Genomic DNA, 19,473 nt, shown 5'->3' on the forward strand with positions numbered 1-19,473 from the left:
GGGGACCTGAGATTGTCTCAACTCAACTCAACTTTACTCAACTCAAGGGAACATTAATATAAAATTATTATTATCATTATTCAATGTTTAAAACATGAAGTCGGGTTGCGGGGGGGGGGTGGGTTTATCTAATACAACACAGCTAAATGAAATGAATACATGATAGCCAGAAAAAAAATGATATTAAAAAATTGATTTTCTGCATTACAAACATGTACGTATCATTTACTAGTCGCTTAATATTATGATTTGTAAAAATTTGAATTAAAAAGTCAATCGGTCAATTGGGATTTCCAAAATATGATCTGCAATTTGTGTACTTTTAAAATTTAAATTCATTAAAATAAATTAAAAATATTGAAATGTCTGATGTCTTTTACCAAGGGACAATTAATGTCAAATTTTCAACAAAAAAATACATCTTTTTTTTATAATGTTTTTATATTTATAAAAATGTTTTCTTGAAGGGAGATCTGCTTACGCTCACCTGTAATGTTAAACATCAAGGTTAGGAACCATTTAGTACATTTAATAAAGTGACCCTACATTTATACAGTGGCATGTCTGATTTTCAACAGTACCCTTCCGAGTTCTGTTTGAATTACATTTCCATGTTTTTGTTTTTGAAAACTGTTAATTTTCATTTGGTTTATTTTACACATCTTGCTTCAAAAACAACGGAGAAATTATCAGAATTGAAAACTTTTCAATTCAGAAAAACGACTGTATCTTCCACATAATAAATCAGATCTCAAGGGTACCGTTGTGAATGATGCATGCCCCATCTTTCTAAAATTACGACAACTGATTTATTGCCACTGAACCAAAATTTCTTTCCTTTCACTTTTAAACTTGATGTCCTGATATTCTACTCGTAAACATTAAATATTTCAAAATCTGATTTCTGATTTTAATGCTAATATTAGATAAAAAAAAAACATTTTGGGGAAAAGCAGAACGAAAGTTTAAAGTTTTGAGATTTATACAGCCGCGCCTGGGGCTTTGGTTTTTAAGGCCCTTATTCATTACACAATTTAGAACTACAGTTTCTAGCTTCAGTTATAAAATGAGTAATTATTAACATTTTTGCGTGGGAGTGTATTCAATATAGATACAATCTTTTTTTAATTCGTTCACAGACTTTGTGTCTTCCAATTGAAAATCAGAATATCAGACATACAGACAGTGTTAGACTGTGCAGGCAGAATATGCATATATCTGTTCTAAAAGGGTGAAAGTAAAGCCTGACTAAAAACTGAGATGTTGAATTGTTGAATTGTTGAATTGTCTTAAATATTAAAATAAATGAAATATTCCTTTCCCGTCAGCTGCCGCCTGCAGTATCATTCGCAACATTAACATAATACTTTTTATATAAAGGGATTGTTCATATATTTGGATAATAGGTCAGAAAACAAAAATGGTAAAAACAAATGTAACTTTTTCAGAAAAATAGTTTTGTATTTCAAGTGTTTTCTTTACATTGTATTGATATCTTTTTTATGTTTACCTCAAAAGTCAGCACAGTGGACTAGCCCTTAACATGTACATTATAGCACTAGAAAACACTTGATGTTAGCTTTGGTTTTTATTTAATAGTTAGGAAAATTCTCATATATTTTTGCTTGAGAGCGTATGACCTTTATTTCACAGTGGATACAAGATGTGTATATTGCAGGTGACAGCACAGTGGTTTGGAAACATAGAAATAATGTTCTCTCAGTTGGAAAAATCAGGTAAATCAAAAAATGCACAATTCATGAAAACTATTGTAATTTTTTTTTTTTAAAACTGTTAAATTTAGAAACGAAATAGTCAATAAAAAATATATGTTTTTGCGGGACTCCTTTCCCAAATTAGCCCAAGTAGAAATAATTTTAGGCACCAATATTTTTTTATGATCTCTATTTTAATAAATTTGTTTCATATATTGTAATCCAACTGATTTTGTGAAAATTAATTTTCTTAAATATAAAAATGTTTAAGAAAAAATCTCAATTCAAACTTAGTTTCCCTGAATAGTATACACAACATACATAAAAAGTGTACACTGTTCAGATTTCTATTGACCAAAGGAAAAACATTGTTGAATATTTGTAAAAGAATTATGCTGATTTGAAAAAGAAGATTTTTAAAGGTCGTTTGAAAGATTGAGATGACATGAACTTTAACAGTTTCTTTAAATGGACTGAAAACATAATTTCAAGTAATTCTCCATTTATAGAATTGCAAGTTATATTCACAACGGTGCATTCAACCCTGTGTATTTCTTGTTTCTCTTCTCTGTTTGAAATATAAATATTTTCAATTCTTTTTTTAATAATTGACTTGCGCACTTCTGATTACAGAAACAATGTCCTTTTTGAAATTTTCCCCTTTGCAAACCAAACAAAACCCGACGATTTCTTTAACATTATTAATCAGATTAAGATTCAAAGGGTATCTTTGTAAATCGGGGATATCTATATTTAAACGTATGTTTACTTGAAATTACGCCTACTGTCCCTTTAATTGTTATTATTAACCCCTGTAACCTGTAGGGTGAGGAAGGATGAGAGGATGAATTGGAAAACTGATATTCTCCTGATAGGACAAGATAAAATAGAATCGCATATTCTTCAAGTATCCAGTATTGATAAAGAGTATGCAGGTATGACACGTGTGTCTCTTTAGATCGAAAGTTGGATGTGTGCCTTTATAAGCTAGGTGTGCATATTTTCTATAACTATTTATAACATTTTTGGTTTGCAATGCTCTTTAAGATTTGGAAAGCATTTCTCTCTTTATCTCAAAGGTAAAGTACCACGAAACATGAAAGGATGAAGACGACTTGCAAGTCGTCTTTGATTTTAAATTTTATTGGTAACATTCATTCAATCGTCGACGCTTTTTAAAATGTATGCTTCTTGAAACCACAGAATTGTCGTGTCAAAGCATTTCAAAAATATCATTATATCGTTATCATCTTATATTTCCGAAGATATTAAAATTTTCGTTTAGATTTTAATTTTATTAAATTAAACCAAAATTGTCGAAATCTTAAGAAAATTCTTCATATCACTGGTAATAATTTTGTGATTATTAATTCTAGAATTCTACTTCCAAAATTAGTTTGACGAATAAATGTCGGAATTTATTTCAAAGATCAAAGACGACCTTCAAGTCCTCTTGCTAATGTGATTTTTCGTGGGTCACCCTGAACCTTTGAGATACAGAGAATTTAAGCGCCAAAAAATATAATACGTCGTTATTTTTGAAATAGACTATTTTTTGAGAAAATCCGGGGACTAATTAAACTTTTTACCACATTGCTTTGACATTGCAATGGAAACCTGATGGAAACCTGATTATGTTTAGGAAACTACACTTGTCAAGTTGAATGGAAACCTGATTATGTTTAGAAAACTACACTTGTCAAGTTGAATGGAAACCTGATTATGTTTAGGAAACTACACTTGTCAAGTTGAATGAAAACCTGATTATGTTTAGGAAACTACACTTGTCAAGTTGAATGGAAACCTGATTATGAACCTTTGCAGCAACATTATCTGGTAAGTCAGTTATTTAATCCAGTCATTACCGGAATAAAGAGAAAGAAAATTGTCCGGGGGCCGGGGGGGGCCTTAAAACCCCTTAGAAACCATAGATGTCACTGATCACTGGTCAGAGAAATAGCTTTAATCTACAATGCTTGATCTTGATATCCAAATGTGACAACTATTGAATTGTAAAGTCAAAGTTATAACTGTTAGGAATTCTTACCGACGACTCTAGACGAAACATTGTCTCCTTATTATTTTTTGTTTCTTGCTTAGGTTTCTTATTCTTAAATATGTCTCTTGTTGCGATGTGCGACAGAGGGGAAAATGTCATTATTAGCATTAAAACACTACTCCACTTAGTCCATCCTGTAAGTTCAAGCATTTTGTCTAGTGTCTGGACAAAAACGGAAAGATAACAAAAATATTTGCATTTTTTTAAAGAACACGTTTCAGAAACTCAATCGAATCGTTGCAATGTAAAGTTGAACCATACAATGGTAATCTAGAGTAAGACCAATAAAACTGTGGAAGATGACATTTCATTAATCTTATTTTTATATTTGAACCCTGGAAATCTTATATTTGAACCCTGGAAATCTTATTTTTATATTTGAACCCTGGAAATCTTATTTTTATATTTGAACCCTGGAAATCTTATTTTTATATTTGAACCCTGGAAATCTTATATTTGAACCCTGGAAATCTTATATTTGAACCCTGGAAATCGATTTATTAAGTGAACTCGATATTCTTTTAAAGTGCTGTGTTTAGTGTTCATTGGACTATTCAAAACCCTCTGTAAAACTACAATTACACAATTTAGAAACAAATATAAAATTTATTTAGGTGACTGTTCTGATTCCACCAATGGTACGAGCAGTGGAATCATTAATCCAGGTGGAATATGTGAATGCAATTTTCATGCAATTTTATCCAAATCTTTATTTAGGTTTTTGATCTCCTATTTTTCCTTTTAAAATCATAAATCAAAACAGTATTAGTTACATATTGGAAAAAAAATTTTTTTTTTGAAATTTGAAAACTAAAAAAAATTAGGCCGAAGAGGGAGATGATGTGGAGATGGCTTGTGTTACTCAAGGAGAACCTAGACCTAGAGTTTCCTGGATTCACAGGGTATGTATAATTCTATACAATTGTTCATATAGATATATATATAAGTGGGGCCTCAAATTATTAATAATTTTAAAAAACTTTTTTATTGCACAACATACATGAGTAATTCCTGTAAAATTTTAGGTCGACAGCTCTTAAATCTTTAAGATAATCGCGTCCAAAGTGTTAAAAACTGCTAAAGAAAGTAGTTTTAGAGATATTAAGCTAAACATTTAAATTAGCGCTCACGGTGCAAATTGTAATGGGAAAAGCTATTTTAAAAAATTGGTCATCCGTATACACCTTAAAGTATATATAGATATAGATACTAGTCAATTGGTAAATTGGTATCACAGGGTATATAAATATATATATATGATAGTATGTATACTGTGTAAGTTGCTCTAGTTGCCCATAGGTCGGCCCGGTACTTTAGTGGTAAGATTGTTCATAAATATAAATATGTATCATCCATACAAAATAACGAAAATATTTTTTTAAAAAACTGTAACAATCCAGTTCTGAACCTCAGTTTCCTATATCGGGTTCCTTAATGATACCCTGCTTTGAATTACAGGCTCTTGGTTCACTGGGTAGATAAAAAGTAGTCTCTCTTTTGTTATGTTAAATGGGTCGCCCTGTATATTTATTTATTTATTCAAGTAGACACACACAATATCTTGATATTCAGGTTCGCGTTTTTTAACACTTATTTTAAAATGTTATAGAAAAATATGAATTAATAAATATATAAATAAATATGTATATATAAAATATATTAGGATATTTTCAGTATATAAATGGACTGGACTGACCATTATTGACATTTACTCATAACATTTTAAATTTCAAGATGAAAATGGAAAAAGTTTTGAAAAGTTTTATTATGCAACATAATCATACAACATAGAGTACAAAGGGATTCCATTCTGAATTTAACATTTTTTCATTTTTTTATTGTACAGAATTCTTTTGTATTTGTATAAATACATTGAAGTCATTTTTGTTGTTGAAAACATTGGTTAAAAAATTAATTAATGCAACAAATTATTTCTAGTCTTTTTCAAGATCGAGCGTGAAATAAACATGTAATTATAGATTTATTTATCTGTTAGATATGATTTATTTATACTAATATTGAAGACTTCGACTTTTATAGTGTATTTTCTTATGTTTTTGTCTTTATTAGCTTTAAACTTCTTAATAAATTGAATTTTGGCTAAATTAAAATGTATTAGAGAAGTAAGTGGGACAAGAAAGTCAGACAGGCCCTGCTCATCTAACTTTTATTATAAATACTTCGGTTTTTAAAAAAGCAGTAGTTGATGGCATGGAGTCTCAATTTTAATTTTGATTTAATTTTTATAATTTTGGATATTCAAAATATCTGTAGAATTACCTACAAAGAATCAAACTTCAATGACGATTTAACTGCACTCTTAAGATATTAAAATCTAATTTAAACGTGGAAGTTTTCAATGCTATACTACTGTACGATTTTGGCAAACATTAAGCAGGGAACCACACATTTAGGAAAAATCACTGAATAATTTTCCTACAGTCGTCTCTGAAGTCGAATAAAAATACTATTATCATGGTCTTAGAAAATTGTTATAAATGTTTAAAATTTGGAATAACCACTTTTGCATTGCTGGTATTTCAAATTTCAATGTAATTCATGCCAGCCTCAGATTTCAATTTATTTACATATTTTTTAGACATTATTAGACCCCGTATTAAGTATTTATATAGATACTAAAGTGTAAGAAAAAACATTTAAAAACGGATGTAAATCAAAACTACCTTTACTACCATAGTGACATGATTAACTCTCTGTGCTGTGTTACAGAGATATTTTTAAAATTAAAGATGTATTCAATCATCCTTCCTAACTATCTATTTATCTACATCTCTATCTATCTATTTATCTATCTATGATTCAATAAGAATGTCAAAATCAGATTTAATTGAATTTTAAAATTTTGAACAAAGTTTTCTTCCCTTTTGAAAAAACAGTGTTTTCATCCTGTTTTCAGTTTGAGGGCTGATTGTTAAAGGTGTGAAAATATTTGTGTAAAAAGTGTGGATCGTGGATAAATGTATTTAAGAAATGAGAGAAGGGTTGGGATAGAGTTTCATTATTACATCTTCATGTCTTTATATTGGTCTGAACATTTTATTTTACCAACACAGGGGTAAATTATTTCAGATTATGTAGGTCTTTATCCTTTTCTAAAATGTGAATCTACATTAATTAAATTCCCATTTACGGTATTTTTCCAAAAGTACACATTTCAGATGATTTAGGTCATTATCCTTTTCTAAAATGTGAACCTACATTAATTAAATTCCCATTCACGGTATTTTTCTAAAAGTATATTTTTACTTTGGAAGAGTTGTTACAGTTTATGATAATTTGGGTAAGGAACATGTGATAGGCAATGCGCTTCGACTAGAAGATGACAGGGGGCCTAGCGCTGCGGCAAGCACATTTGGGAAAGTATAGCTTAAGAAATTATATCTTTCAGCGATACCAATTCGGGAAAATTTCATTCTTAGAAATGTCTTAGTTATGAATCTGACATATATCTATAAAACTTTTCTTGTCTATCCATTTGTTTGTATCCTTAATTAACGGCAAAACGACTAGGCCGATCGGGCCTAAATTTTGTCACATGACCCCAAGGAATTACTAACATCCGTGAAGCGCCCTATACAAGCCTAGTTGTAAAGGTGGCGGGTTACTTAAAATTGCGTTTTCAATCCCTCTAAATTCTAAATTCTTTAATTCTAAAATCTGAATTCTTTATTAATATTCTGTAGGATTGAGTTACTAATTGCATTGTCTAATCTTGAATTCAGTTCAAATCAGAAAACTTAAATTCATCTCAGTATACAGAAATACCAGCAGCACTAATATCTAGAGGAAACTATATATGTAAAGACATAAAATGTAGAATCGAAGTCATGAACTTTGCTTTAAAATATTTTGATTTTATTACATACTAGCTGAAGGGCCCGACGTTGCCCGTGGAAAAAAATTGAATGAAAAAGTAATAATTTTTTTTTTTAATTTAGAATTTGTTTAGCCTATAACACAAATGAGTGTCAACAAAAAATTTCAGCCCAATCGGTCCAGCCGTTTGACCGGCTATTCGCAACATACATAGATACGAATGTCTTGTTTTATTATATAGATTTAAAACCACTAATAAAGCAGGAAATATGTAAACATTTTGTTTGTTATTGTTTTATAATGAAGGAAGGAAATATGCTAGAAGAATAAGGTAAAAATAAGGTAAAAAATTACGCTTGTTGCCTTGCTGGATTTTACTGCAACAAAAAACAGAGAAATTACTCCGGACTATACTATTCCTCTGAGCAGAGAGATGACTCTCAAGTATTTGTTCATACATTGAGAGTGAACCCATTAAACCCTTGTTTCAGGAGGGACCATTATCCCCTAGTTCAGTCATCACAGGAGCTCATCTCAGGCAAACATTATCCTTCAACAAACAAGGGGGCAGCCTGGACAAACTTCTAGTTCAGATGGAGCCTGGATACACTTTAAGCTTTAAGCTCAGGGGAAACAACTGGATACACTTTTAGTTCAGAGGGAGCCTCGATACACTTTTAGTTTAGATGGAGCCTGAATACACTTTTTGCTCAGGGGAAACAACTGAATACACTTTTAGGTCAAGGGAAATCTAGATACTCTTTTAGTTCAGAGGAAGCCTGAATACACTTTTAGCTCAGGGAAAACCTGGATACACTTTTAGTTCAAAGGGAACCTGGATACAAGTTTAGTTCATAAGGAATTACTGGATAAACTTTTAGTTCTGGGGAAACCTGGTTAACCATTTTAATTGTGCCAATGAACAATTATATTGTGAAAAAGTTGAATTTTCTATTTCTTTTGTGTTTCTTTCAAATTACAAATAGCAAATTACATAATTGTGTTGTGTCCAAATTACATTAATTTTGATTTCAAACAAGAGTTGTTTTTGGTTTGAATTTGAGGATTATGGTTTGAATCAGTATAAGAGGGGTTTCTAGACGGGACGGAGGAACCTACATCTGTATAGCAGACAACGGAGCAGGTAGAGAGAGAGGGGGCGGGGAGGACAAAAGGGGAGACAGGGTAAAAAAGGGGGGAAGGAGAACAGATGAAGGAGGTAAAGGATCCTGGGAGGTAGGGAAGAAAAACAAGGGTCGGGAGATTATGGGCCGGTGGGAAACAATAAAATGGGGGAAGTTAGAGGGAAAATTTTAAGGTGGTAAATATCAAAGGGGGATGGGGGAAGTAGGGGGAAGATGAAGGAGGTAAAGTGAGGAGCTGGTAGGCTAAGGACAAAAAGGGGGGAAGTCAGAAGGAGGGAGGGAGAAAGAGGACAAATTAAAGGGGGGGGGGGGGGGCACAGTTTTAAAAACTGGATGGACAAAGTTTTCAGATATTTAAATTTCCCGGTCAAGCATTGATATTTATAACAAGTGCTTTATAATTCAATTCTTGGTTTGTTTTTGTTTCATTTTCATACTTCAGATTATTCAGATTATTCAGATTATGGAAATAAACCAGAATTCTTTAAATATTATGCATCAATGATTTTGACAAAAAAAGGCTTTAAAAATGTTTCAAATGATTTGCTAACCCAATTCTAAGTGGCCTGAAGTGATTTTGGATATTAACGTTTCAAAACGTTCCTTTAAACATCGTCTTTTCACCTCTAAGATGGAAATTATCCAAAATAAAATTAAATGATAAAAAGAAAAACGTTGAAATTAAAGTTTTGAAAAATGTTGAATAGTCACAAAAATTGTTGAGAATCAACAAACGTATCTGTCCAATCATTTTCAATATCAGCTTTTACAACAGATGTTTTTTCTTATGATTTTTTTTTTATTATTTATTCAGGAGAACCAGGCCAAGACAGGATTCAACTTCAAGTCCAATGTAAGTTTTTAATTCTTGTAACCCGACATTTCCTAAAACATATTTAATGAAACGTATCCTACAAATAGTAATTTTTACGCACACACTTTACAGGAACTAGAGGCGTGATTTTAACATTGAAAATTTAAAGTCAAAAAAATTTAAAGTTAAGTCTGGAAATTTAAAATTTTAAGTAAAAATTTAAAATTTAAATTAACAAAATTTAAGTTTTATTAATACCACCATTCTTTAAGGACTGATGAGGATATAGAAATATATCGAAATTAATTTCCAAACCCAAGTTTATCTATAGTGCGAGAGTGAAAACCTTTTTTTTGCCAACAAAGACAATTTACATTTAAAATTTCGAATTTAGATTTAAAAAAATTCGAATTTCAAATTCAAAAAATGGCAAGTCCGACTTACAAGGGCACTCGATCTTTAAACCTTAATCTGAGTATCAATGAGGAAAATAACGTTGACACTTTTGAGAATTAAACCACAATTGGAATTTTTTTCATTCAAATAAACAGGATAACTGATCATTGACCAGATACAGGGTTAAATGGTACCGCTGTCATTGTGATTCGGACATACCACTTTCCAATGTCACTTGAAATTACGAATACAGTCCCATCGACCTTTAAGTAGAAAAATTTAGTAAACAATAAAAAATAATTTAATTAAAGTTTATAAAATGATATTGATAGTGGTATGATATATAATCTAGATCCTCCTGTTGTATCTGTTCCTGAACCTGTGGTAGTAAAGGGGTCAGCTGGATCCCTAGGCTCAGCTCGGGCAGCGGTCATCTCATGTCTAGTATCAGGGATACCTATTCCTCAGGTAGTTTAGTGGTCATATCATGTCTAGTCTCTGGGATACCTGTTCCCTAGGTAGCTTAGTGATCATATCATGTCTAGTATCTGGGATACCTGTTCCCTAGATAGTTTAGTGATCATATCATGTCTAGTATCAGGGATACCTGTTCCCTAGGTAGCTTAGTGATCATATCATGTCTAGTATCAGGGATACCTGTTCCCTGGGTAGCTCAGTGATCAGATCATGTCTAGTATCAGGGAAACCTGTTTCCTAGGTAGCTTAGTGATCATATTATGTCTAGTATCTGGGATACCTGTTCCCTAGATAGTTTAGTGATCATATCATGTCTAATCTCTGGGATACCTGTTCCCTAGGTAGCTTAGTGATCATATCATGTCTAGTATCTGGGATACCTGTTCCCTAGGTAGAGTAGTGATCATATCATGTCTAATCTCAGGGATACCTGTTCCCTAGATATTTTAGTGGTCATATCATGTCTAGTATCTGGGATACCTGTTCCCTAGGTAGCTTAGCGGTCATATCATATCTAGCCTCAGGGATACCTGTTCCTTAGGTAGAGTAGCGGTCATATCATATCTAGCCTCAGGGATAACAGGTAGATAGTTTAGTGGTCATATTATGTCTAGTATCAGGGATACCTGTTTCTCATGTAGTTTAGTGGTAATTTCAAGTCTAGTCTTAGGGATACCTGTTCCTCAGGTAGTTTAGTGGTCATCACATTCTAGTCTTAACAAAACCTGTTCTTCAGGTAGTTTAATGGACATCACATGACTATTCTTAGGGATATCTGTTCCTCAGGTAGTTTAGTGGTCATCACATGACTATTCTTAGGGATATCTGTTCCTCAGGCAGTTTAGTGATCATCACATGTATAGTCTTAGGGAAACCTGTTCCTCAGGTAGTTTAGCGGTCATCACATGCCTAGTCTTAGGGACACCTGTTCCTCAGGTAGTTTAGTGGTCATCACATGACTATTCTTAGGGATATATGTTTAAAAAATTTTAATCTTCAAATATCGCATTGGAATAAAATTTACATGTTCATATTTGAGTTACATTATTCAAAATGTTGACTCTGCCAGAAGATATTGGCATTTACGGAAATAAAATCAAACCGTTATTACACATTGGTAAACTTTTCCGCTACTTATCTTTGATATTGCTAAATGCCTCTTCTGTTCTTTTCGCATAATCTAATGAAAGCAAATTTCTAAGAAATAAATTACACAATTTGCACGAAATTTTACATATTGGAGGCACGTCGTGAATGTCGAAACCCCCCTTCAAAAAAAATTCTAACTGATCATTGTATGAAGGTGACCTGGTACAGATCTGGTATGCTATTGGATGGACTTTATTCAACAACTTCAAACTCTACTCATTTCAGTATACTCATAAACGAGGTGTGTATTAACTCTTTCTCTGTGAAGCTCTTTGAAAGCCAAATTGGTAGCCCCTGGGTAGCCCTTTGTGAGTACTTCTTTAGCTTTAAACGACTGTTAGACTCATACTATGATATGGAATATTTTATTTAAAATTTATATTTAACATAACTAACATCCTAAACCTTTCTCTGAACAAATACTATCCGAAGACATATTTTTCTTTTTATATTTTAATTAAAAATTTCTATATATCTCAATCCTTGATAAAGAAATTGAGTCTTTGCCACTAACTCTGATTTTCAAATCACTATAGCTTTGCAACCCAATGTTGTAGACCTTAGATATTTCAAACAATGAATTCTGTAAGATCAAATAGTCTAAGTTTGAAATATCACACTGTTTCACCATCAGGTTTCAATGATATAGGTATTAGAAAATAAGAGTTTGTGACAAACAAATAAGAGTTTTTGGTAAAATATTGCGTTTCACCAATAACTAAAAAAGACAAAAATAAAAATTTAAAAAACACACATGTTGTTATTCAACCAGGAAGTTTAAATGAAATTACTATTTTTTATATTTAAAGGGACTGTAAGCGTAATTTCGAGTGAGCCTCCATGTAAAACGGTACCCTTGAAACCTTAATCTGAAAGAAAGAGGATCACGTAGTTTTTCTGAGTCGAAAAGTCCTCTGCATGTGTCTTATACGCAAGAAATGCTTTTTCAGAGAAACGTCAAATGAAAATAAACAGTTTAAATATAAATATACAAAAACATGGATGAATATATTTTTTCCTGCTGTCCATGTCACGTTTGTAGAGAAACCACTAAAAGAAATAATCAGTTTTCAAAATTGTAAATTTTGATATCCAATTCATATTGGTTTAGACAAAGATTTCAAGGGTACCGTTGTAAATCGGACATTGCCATCTTTGCATGTGAAGGGTCATTTAAATTTACGCTTACGTGCTTTTAAAATTATCTCTTATGTTTAAACGATAATATTTATAGTTTTGTTTTTATTAACAATTAGATGTAAGAGATAGAAAAGAGAACTTAAAATATTTATTTCGTATATGAGCTGTGACATAGAAATGCTGATTTTATATTTTTAGGTTGGAACTCAAGATTTGGGAAATTATACTTGTATAGCTCAGAACAATCAGGGTAGAGCAGAGGCATCTATTCAACTCTCAGGTACAGAGTGTCCCAAAACACTTGAAGATCGTCTTTGATAATTGAAATAATTTTCGGCATTTTACAGTTTTACAATATTCAAAATACATAATAGTGTCTGCATTTTTTGTGCTTTTTAAATTGCTGGAGTTATGCAGATTTAGATTTATGCAATTTTTTTTTTTTTTTTTTAATAAAATCAAATCTAGACCAAATATTTTTATATCTTAATATCTCCTGTTATTTTGAAAGCCTAAAGACAATCTTCAAGTCGCCTCTCAACTGTCCTGGTTTAGTGGGATCCTGTAGATAAAACTCTTTGTACATTACATATATATTCCTGAAATTGCGTTGAAGAAGATGGGTCCCATTGTAATATATATTTGTAGGTCGACCCTCTGATGTGCGGATATTGAGCGGAGAAGGTTCAGTTTCCTCTACACAGTTTAACCTGAGCTGGACGGTTTCAAGTTTTGCTCCGGTCACTGATTCTCATATAGAAGCTAGGAAAGCGGTAGGGTCAGAGTAAGCTTGCAGAAGGGGGTGGGGGGCACCCCTGAAAATATCGGGATGGGACAATGGAGAAGCTTCTCTAACCCGATTTTTGAGAATGAATTTTAAAAAATGTTAAAAGTAGAAATTTTTTCAGCGAGTATTTTTTTCAGAGAGAAAATAATTTTAGAAAACATCTGGAGGGATGGAGGGATAAAAACATTCTGCGCATTCAAATTCAAAAACCGCATAGACATTGATAAAAAACATACTTTTAACATGTTTTTTAAACTGTCTACTCAGCATACACGTTAAGACAATTTAAACGTCAGCTGTCCATAGATCAACAAAATATTATTACTACAGTGTTACCTACAAAGAATAAGACTTCAGAGACAACTGTACGGAAATTTACTGCCTGTTCCTTTATATTCAAAGTTACCTATTTAGCCAAATCATTTGATAAGCCATTACATTACTATATCTAAGGCAGACAGACGACTTCATGTATCCTTGGTATCGTCATATTTTAAGAGTTTTAGGTCGTCTTAAAAGTCTTATCTTTTATGGTTAGCTCTGTATGTTCGCAAATTAATTTGATCCATGTTATTTTGACAGCTAAATATTGTTGAATAGGATTTCTATAACGCTGCCTGGAAACATTATAGATTCCAACATCCTGCTAGATACGAATACTTTAACAGGTACAATTCATGTACAGTACTTTAACAGGTACAATTCATGTAGAGTGCTTTAACAGGTTCAATTCATGCACAGTACTTTAACAGGTACAATTCATGTACAGTAATTTTACGTGTACAATTCATGCACAGTACTTTTCGTTTACAATTCATGTACAGTACTTTAACAGGTACAATTCATATTAAATTATTTTAACAGGTAAATTTCATACACAGTACTTTAACGTGTACAATTTATGTACAGCACATTAACAGGAACAATTTATGTACAGTACTTTAACAGGTACAATTCATGTATAGTACTTTAACGTGTACAATTCATGTACACAGTACTTTGACAGGTACAATTTATGTGTAGTACTTTAGCAGGTACAATTCATGTATAGTACTTTAACGTGTACAATTTATGTACAGTACTTTAACGTGTACAATTCATGTACACAGTACTTTGACAGGTACAATTTATGTGTAGTACTTTAGCAGGTACAATTTATGTACAGTACTTTAACAGGTACAATTCATGTATGGTACTTTAACGTGTACAATTTATGTACAGTACTTTAACAGGTATAATTCATGTATAATACTTTAACTTGTACAATTCATGTACACAATACTTTGACAGGTACAATTTATGTACAGTACTTTAACGTGTACAATTCATGTACACAATACTTTGGCAGGTACAATTTATGTACAGTACTTTAACAGGTACAACTAAGGTAATATATTTTCATATACAGGGTAACCCACCAAAGATGAGACTTGTATACAGTTAATTGAGTCTATTTCTTTTCTTGTAGAATTGTTTAGCTTTTTATCTAATTTACTACACAACAGACAAACTCTAAGTTTAACCCTGAGATCGTTAATAACGTTCTATCTAAAGAGTTTTAGTTCGATATTAAAGTTTCATGCCTTCTGGGTAACCTTGCATTATTAGAATATAGAATTATTTACAGATCTTAGGCATCTACTATTTATAATTGTACAGTTCATACACGTGAAATATGTTAAAAATATTCTGAGAGTTAATTTTTTCCCTTGGTTATTTGCAGACACGTTCTAAAATCTAAAAATCTCCGTAAAATAATTAGTTTAAATAAACAAGATTGAACACAAATGTAAAATCACTGTGATATTGAAAACACTGGTTTAATTGTAAAAGCAAACTAATAGCATTAATCAAATAGGAAAAACATGTATACAGATGTTTAAATGTACTGCATACATGGATTGTATTGAAGTTCTATATCGTGTCATTACTCCACAGAATAGAAAACGTATCAAACTTTTTATAATTATTAATAACTGCTGATATTATCCATTATATATTTTATTATTCTGGACGAATTTTCCAGCAAAATGTAATTATGTTTCTATATTCTTACACGCAGGCAAACCTTATTCTCTTTTTATTAGATTTTCATTTCCTTGTAAGAATCAACTCATTTTACTCTTTTACTTCTCTATTATCTAATATCTATCCCTCTTTCTCATGGGTCTGTAAACGTAATTTAGGTTTGAGGACGTTTTTTGGCAATAATTGTGCTCTAAAAGAATTTGACGATGAAAATATTTTTTTTCAAAACGATTTATAAGAACGATTTATAAAAACGATTTATAAAAACGATTTATAAAAACGATTTATAAAAACGATTTATAAAAACGATTTATCAAAACGATTTTAAAAACGATTTATCAAAACAATTTTAAAAACGATTTATCAAAACGATTTTTAAAAACGATTGTTCAATACGATTTTCAATTTCAGTGTATTCCCTCACTTTCCTTTTTTCCTTATTTCCCTCTATATTTTATTTGCTCCCATCATATGGTTTTGTTTTCCTTCCTCCTTTCTGGATCCTGAGTTTTTGAATCATGAGTTTCTGAATCATGAGTTTCCGAATCCTGAGTTTCTGAATCCTTAGTTCCTGAATCTATAGTTCTTGAATCCTGAGTTCCCAGTTGACAAGATAATATTTCAGGGATTCTCAGTATTCGTTTCCTCTTACAGATCTATCTCCGGATACTAGATACCAGGTATACTACCTACCTGGATACCAGGTATACTACCTACCTGAATACCATGTTATACAATACCTACCTGGATACCAAGTATGCTAGCTACCTGTATACCAGTTATACTACCTACCTGAATACCATGTTATATACTACCTACCTGGATACCAAGTATACTACCTACCTGAATACTATGTTATATACTACCTACCTGTATACCAGGTATACTACCTACCTGTATACCAGGTATACTACCTACCTGAATACCATGTTATATACTACCTACCTGGATGCCAGGTATACTACCTACCTCAATACCATGTTATATATACTACCAGGAACCAAGTATACTACCTACCTGTATAACAGGTATATTACCTACCTGTATACCAGGTATATTACCTACCTGGAAACTAGGTATACTACCTCTACCTACCTGGATACTAGGTATACTACCTTTACCTACCTGTATACCAAGTATACTACCTACTTGTATACCAGGTATACTAAATACCTGGATACGAGGTATACTCCATACCCGAATACCAGGTATACTACCTACCTGGATACCAGGCATACTATCCACCTGGATACCAGGTACACTAACTACCTGGATACTAGTAGAGAAGGGGTGGGGGAGAATAAAGAGAACGGAGGACTAATAATAGTCTTCAGGAGACTTCACACAATGAACTTTACAGAGGGATACATTATGTATAGTCCTTGAATTGGGACTACAGTGGGCAACAAAGAGGAGTAGTCTTCAGGAGACTACTCAGGACTTTAGAGAAAGTAATACAGAACTATACAGAGGGATATATTATATATAGTCCTTGAATTGGGACTACAGTGGGTAACAAAGAGGAGTAGTCTTCAGGAGACTACTTAGGACTTTAGAGAGAGTAATACAGAATTATACAGAGGGATACATTATATATAGTCCTTGAATTGGGACAACAGTGGGTGACATAGGGACATTTAGTAGACTTATTATAAAATATTTAAAAAGCATTTTAAGGCCAGGGGGGGGGCAACTTTTTTTTCCGCGCTTTGCGAGATAACTTGCCCCCGCCCTGTCAAAAATTCTAGTATTCGCACTGTCAGTTATACTACTTGTATACCAGGTATAAACATCTACTATTCTAGGTTAGAATCAAGTGTTTGAACCAGTTTGGAGAATCAGAATATTCTCCAATTCATATCTTCAGAACCCTTAAACAAAACTGTAAGTTTAAATTCATAAACTAATTTATTTCAAATATATAATACAGTGGTCTAGAAAATAATTTGGAACAAAACTTTGACAAAATAACTCCCTTCTCATTTTAAAGTTTTCAAGCTATAAGTTTATTCATATTACTTTAAGGATGCATAAAATGTATAAAATAGAAATCATTTAACACTTTTTTAAAAGATTTAACATTTTTAAAATATTTAACAATTTAATAACTTAGTCAATATCAATATCAAGTCAAATTTTTCTTCTTTTAGATCTGTATGATTCCTCGGGTTTGAGTGGCCAAGGTAAACCAATTAATAAAAAATGTTGATTAGAAAACCTATTTCACATACTCGATCAATATATTAAATTGAATTATCTGATTTTCAAATATTAAATGTTTTAACAATCAGGATTCAACTATTAAGGATTTAGAAAATTAGAGATTCATTCTTTTGCAAAAATTATTATTATTAATTACTTTTTTAGAATGAGTATTTACCAAAAACGAATTTAAGGTCAGAAATGGTGGCTTCGATCTGGGGGTGAGACTGCCCTGGGTAGTTGGTGGTTCTTTAGTATTTTCATGATACTATCACTGATATAGTTAATATAAGAAATAAGTTGTTTGTTGTAAAAATTATTGTTTATTGGAACGTAAGGGTAATAAAATATTATATTTATTAATTATTTCAGCCAGATTTAGTATTTTTACAGTTTTAGGATTATACTAAACATAAGATATTAAAATTTCATCTACGTTTTCAAAAAAAGTTATCTAAGCATTTTCTTTTATAATATTTAGAACTTTCTTGACCTCCCCCCCCTCCTCTTTTTGAGGATGACACCCTGTAGCACTGTCCACATTATCAAGGGATGTATTGACTGTGACAGATTCAAAGATTGGATTCGTTTTTTCTAATGAACCTAGTTCTCTGGTGCAGACAGCTCATAGATACAGATACAGATACAGAGTCAAGTTAAACTAAATCAAATTGATAGATACAGCTCACAGATAGAGATACAGAGTCAAGTTAAACTAAATCAAATTGATGGATACAGCTCACAGATAAAGATACAGAGTCAACTTAAATAAATCAAATTGATATATACAGCTCACAGATACAGATACAGAGTCAAGTTAAACTAAATCAAATTGATAGATACAGCTCACAGATACAGATACAGAGTCAAGTTAAACTAAATCAAATTGATAGATACAGCTCACAGATACAGATACAGAGTCAAGTTAAACTAAATCAAATTGATGGATACAGCTAACAGATACAGATACAGAGTCACGTTAAACCAAATCAAATTCCATGTGAGATTGAAATCTTTCATGTTTTCGATCATAATTCCTCTTATTAAAGAGCTAATTGAAAGGAACAGAAATGATTTTCTGTTATTAACCGGATACATTTGCTTTATTATGCTTGTACATCAACTTCATACTACAAGACCTCCGAAATCACAAAGTTGTATTAGTAATGTCGCATAAATTTGACCTTAGTGAGATTAGGTATGGGAATCGTTTTGAGGTCCGTTCTGATTTTCTATACGTTTGCACCTTGCTTTTACTACGATTTTTCAAACGATTTTTACCTATCTTTTAGAAAAATCGTTTGAATTAGAATAAACAAACAAGTGGTTGAATTTAAAGAATTTGAGCCGCAACTTAAATTTGAGACGCGGCTCAAATATGGTTGGTTCCACTAAAAATTATATTCAATGTTTCAAGATTTAAGCCGGTACTCAATTGAAACCGGTTTTTGTTGGATTTGAGACGCGACTCAAATTCATTAAATTCGGTCTCTGACAAATCAATAAACCTTGAATTATTGTTTTAAATATAAACAATGCCCACCATTAAGTGAATTACAGTGCAGGTTCGATACACAATTTATAAAGACCAGCTCAATATTAAAAACGTTAGATTAGAAAGTTTAATTACTAGGGGGATACTGCTCGGGAGGTTTTAAAAAATTTCCAGAAAATGCGTTGGAAAAATGTAGAAATTTTTTTCTTTTTTTAAAAATAAATATTAG

General features: G+C 31.8%; 1 protein-coding gene across 1 annotated transcript; it reads left to right on the forward strand.

Moving 5' to 3' along the window:
• Positions 1-11: 11 nt before the first annotated feature.
• On the forward strand, positions 12-18,112 carry LOC111707054 (limbic system-associated membrane protein). Its single transcript, XM_023480050.1, has 19 exons — positions 12-47; positions 468-507; positions 1,679-1,736; positions 2,541-2,650; positions 3,490-3,551; positions 4,389-4,439; positions 4,599-4,676; positions 8,103-8,149; positions 8,694-8,755; positions 9,571-9,609; positions 10,319-10,434; positions 11,747-11,833; positions 12,931-13,012; positions 13,381-13,505; positions 14,120-14,187; positions 16,173-16,227; positions 17,353-17,431; positions 17,698-17,730; positions 17,944-18,112. The coding sequence occupies exons 4-19, from the start codon at positions 2,560-2,562 to the stop codon at positions 18,030-18,032; spliced, it is 1,164 nt and encodes a 387-aa protein (XP_023335818.1). The 5' UTR covers positions 12-47; positions 468-507; positions 1,679-1,736; positions 2,541-2,559; the 3' UTR covers positions 18,033-18,112.
• The last annotated feature ends 1,361 nt before the right edge of the window (positions 18,113-19,473 follow it).

This window comes from Eurytemora carolleeae, unplaced genomic scaffold (genome assembly GCF_000591075.1).
Source record: "Eurytemora carolleeae unplaced genomic scaffold, Eaff_2.0 scaffold775, whole genome shotgun sequence".
NCBI classification, from domain to species: domain Eukaryota; kingdom Metazoa; phylum Arthropoda; class Copepoda; order Calanoida; family Temoridae; genus Eurytemora; species Eurytemora carolleeae.